General features: G+C 48.8%; 1 protein-coding gene across 1 annotated transcript; it reads right to left on the reverse strand.

The window, feature by feature from the left end:
- Positions 1-922: 922 nt before the first annotated feature.
- Positions 923-8,904, reverse strand: PPP1R15B (protein phosphatase 1 regulatory subunit 15B). Its single transcript, XM_051638916.1, has 2 exons — positions 7,207-8,904; positions 923-3,690 (listed from the first exon to the last, which is right to left on the reverse strand). Exons 1-2 carry the CDS (start codon positions 8,749-8,751, stop codon positions 3,478-3,480), a joined length of 1,758 nt encoding a protein of 585 aa, XP_051494876.1. The 5' UTR covers positions 8,752-8,904; the 3' UTR covers positions 923-3,477.
- Between the last annotated feature and the right edge of the window lie 853 nt (positions 8,905-9,757).

Genomic DNA, 9,757 nt, shown 5'->3' on the forward strand with positions numbered 1-9,757 from the left:
CTGTTTCTTTAGGCTGACTGAACAAGAAGAAATTACAATGTTCATTTTTAAGGCAGGTTTCAGAGCCAGCAGAACAGGTGAATACAACTTTAACAAACCACTGTGATTCACAACTCAGTGCTCAGCTTCTTATTTAAAACAGAGCATTGTAGAAGTTCAGACAATGTTTCTCTTTGTCTAGCCCTGCAGTTTTCTACTCTTACAGAAACAACCCCAGGCCAGTGGTGCTTTGGAGGTGCCCAGACAAGATGGAAGCACAGGGTGGAAAACAGCACAGCAAATGGTTCCATTCCAGGGCTGAGCTCTCAGCACTGTCAAGGCCTAAACTAAACAATGAATAAATAACTTGAAGCTTTCCCCCAAAACATCAGTCACTCTGGAAGACATGTGACCAACCCCCAGGCCAAGAACTCATTGCAGAGATTCCTATGCCATGACCATGTCACACACACGTGATACTCGTGACACTTGTCACCAATATCACTGCTCCAGAGGATGTTTGGAGCAGGATTGTGGCCTCAGCCAAAGCTCCACACCCATCCAGGCTGCCTCATTCCATGGGAACCCCTGGAAAAGCTGAGCTGTGCCTGCAAACCACTCCAGGCACCAATTACGGCAACAAAACATGAACATCCCTGCTTCTACAGAGCCAACACCTCATCTGAATACAACTAATTGCACTTGCACACTTTGTATTTTAATTTAAAGGCTTCATCAGTAAGAGAAGCCCTTTATGATCAGAATTACTGGTTGGGAAGGAAATTCCCAGGGGAGAGTTCCCACTTCTAAATTACCACAACCTCCTCTGAAACACCAAAGACAATAAAAACTATTTAATATTCTCATAAAGCTAAACCCACACACACAAATCCTGCTTTCACAATTACCTGACAAGTTTATATCCAATAAAAACAATCTGGCATTATCTTGCAAATATCTTTATTACAATTTACAGATTAGTCCTGAATAGCTTCATTATGTACAGAAATATAACTTTAGATATAAAAACCCAACAAACTCGACACAAATCAATTAAAATCTGTATAAAGCCAATGTTGAAGGTTTTCTAACTTTCTCTAAATTATACAAAAATAAAATCTGATAATTACAGTTTTGATTTAAAGTGTTATATTTTTTTTACTGTCTCACTCAAAGCACTTACAACACAGACACATCTTGTAGGATCCTTTGAAGGTGTGTTAAGGGGAAACTGACAATCAAGCTTAGCTTGTTTTTAAGATTATTTTTATGGTGATTATTTTTATGGTGATGATTTTAGTGTTGACTTCCTCTCACCTTACACGGGCTACTGTGAAAACATGAGGTGTGAGGAGGGAGGGAAAGTTTACCCAAGCAGGTATGTTTGGTGTTAGAACAGGGTGGTTGACACACTACAGACTGGAAAAAAGTCATTTCTCAAATGTCAGAAGCACTTGGGAAGTTGCAGTTTTTAATCTAGTTTACATACAATTTGTCATTTCTGCTCATTTCCAGCTGTGGCCTTTTCCAAGCCTCTGCAAACAGTGGGTCAGTATTTGCAGGTGTTGATTCACATCACTCTGAAGCTTCTTACAAGCACCAATAAAACAAGTGAGTTGTCCAGAGTAACTGAAGCACCAAGGAGTTCTCCCAAGACTGAAGAAACTAGGAGAGTCATGGAAAAATGACTGTAGTTTGTTTTACCCAGAGCAATGAACAGCATTTTTACTTATCAGTCACACTTGGACCACAAGTCAACAAATTTTTCTATTGTAATTCTACATTTATCATCCTAAAAAGAACACCTGTTATCAAATCTGCTACAGGAAAATGAACTGCTAAAAATCAGAAGATACTTCACAGGCTTAATTGTGATTTCACAACTAAAATTATCTTTTGTGGGAAAGGAGAACCCCATTTTTTAATTCATTGCTGCACTGCTCCCAAGGCCATAAGGCTGCCTGTTTCAGCTCTATTTTAGGTTTCCATGACAATTCCCTCTGAATTTCATAATTAACTTGTAGCAGAGAAAAGAAAATTTTAAATGTAAAGAACATACTTCATACAATAAGGATAAAGTACAAGCCCAAAGTCTGAATTTTTTTCAGACAACTAAAGGTAATGGCCACAAAGATGGCTTGATAAGCAGGAGATTCAGCAAAGCTCTGCTCTTCTCTAATTTTCTTTCAAATTAAAAACTGAAGTCATGAACAGGATGACAGATCTAAAGTGTCTTTAGGTTTCTTTCTTAATAAACAATTCTAGTCAGCTCATTGAACCAAGCAGCAAATAATTTATTCACACAACTTCGTGCAAACAGAATTCTCTGATGTCTGGGATTGATTCCAGTGCCTGACCTCATACCTGCTTGGATAAGGACCATGCAACATCCTTCAGGTCAAAACACATCCCAGAAGTGCTTTTTTACTGTGACTGCAACAACAACAAAACATTTGAAGTTAGAAGCATCATCAAGGAGTGTTTTCCTTCCACCAAGGACCTCAACTTTCATCCCCCAGATGTGAAATGTTATTTTGGTACTGGATGAACACAAATGCAGACACACAGAGGTATTAATACTGGCTTTTGGTAGAGAACACAGTGATGTGTAGCCTCAGATTTCAGTCAGATAATTCTCCTTACAAGTTAACAGAACATAATGAACACAAGAAGTACAAAGAATCTTCCACTTCAATCCATTTTCAGAAAGCAGAATCAATGACAGCAAAGTTGCTCTAAGATCAGCTAAAGAACTAGTTCCCATGGCTCCCTAAACTATCAACCTTGATATGTACCTTTGAGCTTTAATTATTGACCAGGATGAGGCCTGAAAGCAAAGAGGGTTGGTACACAAGCAGGCAACACCCTCTGGAGCAGTACTGGGTAAAGGTATTATTTAAATAAAGATAAACCCAAAGGGCTTGCAGTGCACCAGAGCCCCCCCAGCTAGACTGAAAAGACATCAAAGCTTTACATCAACACTCAAACCTTGGATCACAGGCAAAACTGGGATCTTAAAAGGCAGGAATTACCTGCTTAGCACACTGAAGTTAATGTTATTAGCTAACAAAATCTTGAGACTTTTGTACAAGTTAGAGAAAATGGAGAACCACAAGGAAGCAGCACAAACCCCTAGAAACTTTAAATCAAAACTGCAATAACTTGGATTCTGAGCTCCATAAATATTTCCTTCAAAATAGGTTTTGCTTTTTCAAAGTGCAAAAATCCAACTTAAAGAGTCACCACTTCTCCACAGAGGGCAGACAAGGAATGCAATTATAGAACCCTTACCCTTGATGCCACTCTAAAGCTTTTGTCTGGGTATCACAATGGGACACACAGCCTTATTTGTTGGCTGAATATCAAGCTGGGGAAAAAAGAAAAGTGTTAAAATCCCACTTCTCTCCTCATTTCAAAATAGCACAGGCAGCTGCCACTTCTTGTTTCAAAGGTGTTTACCAGTCATAGGGTCACACAACTAACAGATCTTTCAAGGTGCTAGAAGAGATCAACTCTCTTGTAGTAAGTTTCTTGGAGTCTATTAAATACTCTTTGTCTATGCTCTGTTGTGAAGCAGTATCCTATGGCTTCTTCTGTTTCTTGGATCCGTTTCTGGAACCTGCATCCATCTCGTGCCAGCTCTTCCCAGGGTCCTTTACGATCCTCCTCACCACTTATGTAATACTCAGTGACTTTTTCAAGGAAGGTTACCTGGAAAAGACAAGGCTTTTAGTAAAGCATCAGCCAAACCCTTGTGCCAAAGGACCTTTATATTCATTTGCACATCTATCTTTTGAAACAAGTTATTAAACACCTCAAATGGCAAAACCCCTCAAATCGCAGAATGATCTGGGTTGGAAGGGACCTTAAAGATCACCTTAAAGATCATCTAGTTCTAGCCCCCTGCATGGGCAGGGACACTTCCCACCAGCCCAGGTTGCTCCAAGCCCCATCCAACCTGCCCTTCAACACTGCCAGGGATGGGGCAGCCACAGCTTCCCTGGACAACCTGGGCCAGGGTCTCACCACCCTCACAGCAAAGAATTTCCTCCTCATGTCCAACCTCAATCTCCCTCTTCCAGTTTTAATCCACTCCCCCTTGTCCTCCCACTGTGCTACCAGCTCCTGCTTGGTCTCTGCACCACCTGGGCCAGGGGACATTTTACCTCTCAGTTTTAATAGCAATCAGTCCCTGACTTCTCCCTCTACCAAAAGCAGTGCCAAAACTCCTGCACAGTTTCTAATCTGTGGCCCAAGAGGCCCCTTTCAGCTAAGGGCAGATCACACGATGTTCCCTGGGAAACAACACTCCCCTGACATCAGTTCTGGGTTATGACCTCAGAGAGACACAGTTCAGGCAGGTTGCTCGGTGGGACATGTCAGGACACTCACTCAAGGTGAGTGCTGCTGGCCAACAGCTGATTACTGAGGCTTGCATAATAAAAAAATAGAAGAATCACTCTTCTGTGAAGTACTGCTGTGAGTCAGCTTGTACTCCAGCAGCAGCAGCAAGTACCCTGTGCTGCATGTAAGGACACAACACTCATCACTACGTGAGTGGAACCACCCCTTCTATTTAGAGCTGGGATCAAATTCCAGTGCAGTGAAGTTCATGTGAGAAAATGAAGTCATGGGGCTTGAAAATACTTTCACTCTTTGCTGTTTTTAAGAAATATTCATCTATTTTAAGAAATCAGAATATATAGGCTCAGGATGTAAACTTGAGAGCTTTTAGACTGTTACTATATCAAGGATTTAAGTCTTTCTGTTACCAAGTGACAGGCAAAAGCCAGAATATTTCAGGCTCCTACTGAACTGTGTATTGCTGCTCATTTAGCTACACAAAAGACACCTGAAAGAAACTAACTAAGCTGACAGCACCCAGCAACAATCAAGTCAAACACTGTTGTTACAGATGACTCCCCTGCACTTGCTGCAGGACTGTTACTTCTGGGAAGTCAGGAAGAAACCTGGGGAGGTACAAAAAAAACCTTGCTGCTCCAGCCCTGTGTTTTATTAACACAGAACCTGAGCTTCAGACCCAGTTTGTGCCAACACAGTGAGGAGTGAGGTTGCTTTTTGAGGTGGAACCATCTTCCAGCCTTCACAGAAAACATGAGGGTAAGTTATGGAAGAGAGGAGCTACAGGAATACTCAGCTGTTGAGGATACAGAGCCACCAGAGGCTGTGTGAAAGCAACCTCCACAATTCCAGTGCAGTGATCCCAAATTGCTGCTCAAGCACATCAGACCCCCCATGTCTTCAGAGCATCACCACATTTACCAGCTCGTTAATGAAACTAAACACTCCCAGGTTTTATGACTTTACAAACACCACCAATACTGCTGCTGCCTGATTGCAGGGTGCCAGATAGGAAATAGCTTTGAGCAGCATGAATGACCTTAAGATTTCCTGGGAACACCTTGGTCATCGATTGGCAACCTCCCACTCTGCAGACAGGTCTAATTAAGTACCTGCTCCCGAGCAGCACACGGAGCTGTTACATCAGCCTCTCCCGATGAGAGTTCCTACCTTACATCCTTTTTACATCAGTCTGAGCCACCCTTGGGCACAATTACAGGAGTGTGTAACGTCACACTAACTATTGCATCCAGATCATCACTCTTTCACCATGCCCACAGATGACAGACAGACAAAAAATGACTACTGTTGAGTCTACATCTTTGCCACACAACAGGATTTTGGGTGACACCAGTGTGAACTCAGCAGGGCTCACCAGTGCTCCCTGGCACTGCCTCAGATGCTGTCACTTTCAAAGGGCCTCTTGCAGAAACTGCTTCAGTATTTTCCACTTTGATTAAAATATAATAGTTTATCCTTAGTGAACCACTAAATGCCACTTAGAGAATCACAGAATGGTGAAGGTTGGAAGGGATCTTAAAGATCATCAGGTTCCAACCCCCCTGCTATGAGCAGGGACACCTCCCACCAGACCAGGCTGCACAAGCCTCATCCAACCTGCCCTTCGACACCTCCAGGGAGGGGCATCAACAACTTCCCTGGGCAACCTGTTCCAGTGCCCTCCTACCTCGTGGGGAAGAATTTCTTCTTGATGCCCAACCTAAATCTCCCCTTTCAGTTTAAAATCATCATCTCATGTCCTATCACCCTCTGGTGAAAAGCCCCTCCCCAACGTTCCTGTAGGACAAACTGCCCTAACAAAAAATAGGTTATGAAGTTACCTCCAAGCCAGGCTCTCAATTAAAGGAGCCAACAAATCAATGTAAGAACACTAAAACAAGCATTACACAACTTCTCTATTTTAATGACTTGCTACTCTAGTGTATTACCCTGGGGTTTGGTACCACAGCTCATACAAATGTCTGAAACCACAGAATGGCTTGGGTTGGAAGGGACCTCTAAAGGTCATGTAGGCCAACCCCCCTACAATGAGCAGGGACATCTCCACCTAGACTTGCTCAGAGCCCCATCCAGCCTGACCCTGAATGTCTCCAGGGATGGGGCTGCCACCACCTCTCTAGGCAACCCCTTCCAGTGACCCACCACCCCTATATTCAAGAACTTTTTCCTCATGTCCAAGTATCAGGCAAGACCCAGACATTACACCTGAAAAACCATCTTCTACATCTGCAGCACCATAAAACTAACGCTATTAATTTACTACTATTGACTTAAATCCTAGTACATATATTAAAAAGTTCTGTCTTCCTGAAGCATGTGGTAACTCACAACAGAATTCTTCCCACTCCAAATGAACTCTGTAACTCAAGCAGGCTGGTCACAAGTCCTAAAATGCTTATAGTGCTTTCAAGTCTCGATTACACGACATGCAAAGGTCTTAAAATACTTGATCAACATTCTTCATAACATATAACGGGTAGTTTCCAGAGAAACTTACATCACAGTTCTTATCTGTTTCTCTGATGACGAAAACAATGTTACAACACAACCCAAAAACGGGAACTACGCCTCGAAAGGAAAATTTAACTTCACATCTAGGAAATAAACGAGAGGAAATTACCCGCCCTGTGTCCCTGAGTTACAAAATCGACTATCACGTGTGAAGAATGAGGCAGAGTAATTTCAGTCAAATAATTAGACCATGAGCCCAAAGGGATATGATTTGCCGTGCCTGGAATCCTGGCCCAAGTGACCTCACCCCCCTCACCTACCGCTTCCCCCAACATTTGTGTCTGTTTTTTTACTAGCACCCCCAGAACACAAAACCATAAACCAAGTTTATACCTTTTTCGGCGTGTGAGTTCTACATTTTTCACCAGAAAGACTGTCGTGCTGCACAAAGCTCGTGACCCCACAGTCGTGTTTTTCCAACTGCACCCGACAGACAGTAAATTCAGAAGCCACCAAACCCGGCCTCTCTGCTCCCTTTAAATCAGGCGTCCCTTTTTTCTCTGCTGTTTGAAAGGCTGCCTTGAAATTTAAAGGATTATATGGATCATCTGAGGTACAGAATGAGTTCCAAAGTTTCAAGCTTTCTGCCTCATCCACACTGCAACAGTCCCACCCATCCTCCTCTTCAGAACTAGGCTCGGGAGAACCTGAAGACTCCTCTGCCCACGAGGAATCTTCCTCCTCCTCCTCCACATCCGACATATCCTTCCCCGGATCGCTGGAAGATGTCTGAATGGTGGCTGTGAAGTTCTGAGGGTTGTACGGATCCAAACTATAGAAGGAATTCCAGAGGTGAAGCCTTTCCCCGTCCTGGCTACCAGCGTCTGAATCTGAGGGGAGCCCTTCGCTGTCAAACCCATCATCATCCCAGTCTTCCTCGTCATCCGCACTCTCTTCCTCACTGGAAACTCCCCCTATGATATAATCTATTAATTTATTCGCACAGGCAGGTCTGGCTGAAACTGGAAGGTTTTGCTCTATTTCGGAGTCATCCCCCTCCTCTTCAGTCAAAGCTTCCCCCTCAAGTGCTCCCTTTTCAGCTGAAACCCTTATTATCCCCTCCTGCTCCAAGGAACCACTTCCAGGTTGTCTCCCCGGCTCGCTCGGCTCCTCGGGCTGCTTCAATTCCCCGGCATCGCACCGCTGCTCCCGCCGTCGTCCTACCTCCTCCTGACAAACGCCTTTGTGCTGCTGCTGCTGCTCCTCCTCCAGGCTGTGATAGCCGTGGTCAGGGTCTGGCACAGTCAGGCTCCCGCTCGCCAAATGCCAGGGCTGGAGGAAAGCCAAGCGCTTGTTGCGGAGGAACTCCACCTCCGGCAGGCCGCCCCGGGCCGGGCAGCCTCGCCAGAGCTCGGCGGGGTCCTCGGCTCGCAGGGGCTGCGGCAGATGGGCCTTGTCAGAGCCGCACGCCTGGCCCTGCGGCGGGCCCAGCGCGGACAAGTCCAGGCGGGGGCCGGGGAAGGGCAGCAGGCTGCTCCGCACCAGCGCGCTCCCCCACAGCCGGGACTCCGGGTCAGCCTCTCCCCTCTTCTCCAGGGCTTCCTCCGACCACCACCGCGCCTCCTCGGCCCAGTCCAGAGAGGCCTCCGGCCTCGCCAGCAGCGGCGGCAGCGGCGGCGGGCCCTTGTCGGGGCGCGGCCCGGCGGCGGGGCAGAGCGCGGAGCTGAGCGAGGGGCCGGGCAGCAGCCGCTGCAGCAGGGCGGGCAGCGGAGACAGGAGCTGCGACACCAGCCGCAGCCAGGAGAAGGGCGGGCTGGCCTGAGGCGAGGCGCCGGCAGGGACGGCGCTGGGCCCGGCCAGCTTAGGCCAGGCCGCGGCGAAGCCCAAGCGGGCCCAGCCCGGGCCGGGCCCGGCGCGTTCCCGCGCGCTCGGCTCCATGAGCGGCGCTGGAAGGGCAGAGGAGGCTCTTCAGCGTTGGCAGCGGCGCGGCGGGGGCTGCGGAGCGGCGCTCCGTGGCGGGGCGGCGGCGGGGCGGGCGGCGGGCGGCTCCTGGCGGCTCCCGGTCCCCATCCTGCTGCTGCCCCGCGCACAAAATGGCGGCGCGGCCCCGACACCCGCCCGGCGCCGCCGCCGGCCCGCAACGCGCAGGCGCGGTCCCGCCTCCTCTGCGTCATAGCGAGATGCCGCCTCCCATTGGTCAGTGTCTCCAGGGGGAGGAGGACCCTGAGGAGAAGGCCCCGCCCCTCCGGCCGCGTGAGGATTGCATCAGCCGGAGGGGAGCGGGCGCCGCGCGGCAGCGCCCCCTGTGGCGGCGGGGCGGTACTGCAGGGGCAGGGGGAGCACGGGCAGGGCGGGAGCGGGATGGGATGGGGCTGGGATGGGGCTGGGATGGGGCTGGGATGAGGCTGGGATGGGGCTGGGATGAGGCTGGGATGGGGCTGGGATCGAGATGGGATGGGGCTGGGATGGGGCTGGGATGGGGCTGGGATCGGGATGGGATGGGGCTGGGATAGGGATGGGATGGGGCTGGTATCGGGATGGGATGGGGCTGGGATGGGGCTGGGGTAGGACTGGAATCGGACCGGGATCGGGATAGGTTGGGGATGGGATAGGGCTGGGATCGGGATGGGATGGGGCTGGGATCGGGATGGGATGGGGCTGGGATCGGGATAGGATAGGGCTGGGATGGGGCTGGGATCGGGCCGGGATGGCTCTGGGATCGGGCCGGGATCGGGATGGGATGGGGCTGGGATCGGGCCGGGATCAGCCCCGGCAGGGCCGGGATGGGATGGGGCCGGGATCAGCCCCGGCAGGGTGTCTCGGAGCTGCTCCGTGGGTCCATGGCGCTGCCCCCTCGGTGCCCACCCCCCATCAGCCGTTTGTGGGCGCGCTTCGTCGTTAATGACGGCTGAGCGGTAATTGCTGGGAGATGAGCTGGAGGGGG

Source organism: Apus apus, chromosome 23 (assembly GCF_020740795.1).
Source record: "Apus apus isolate bApuApu2 chromosome 23, bApuApu2.pri.cur, whole genome shotgun sequence".
In the NCBI taxonomy this organism is placed as follows: domain Eukaryota; kingdom Metazoa; phylum Chordata; class Aves; order Apodiformes; family Apodidae; genus Apus; species Apus apus.

Excerpts from the sequence above, each read along its gene's own strand:
- PPP1R15B (XM_051638916.1), bottom strand. The coding sequence starts at position 8,751 with ATGGAGCCGAGCGCGCGGGAACGCGCCGGGCCCGGCCCGGGCTGGGCC. Across the intron at positions 3,691-7,206 it reads GAACTCACACGCCGAAAAAG|GTAACCTTCCTTGAAAAAGT; the intron begins GTATAAACTTGG and ends TGTCTTTTCCAG.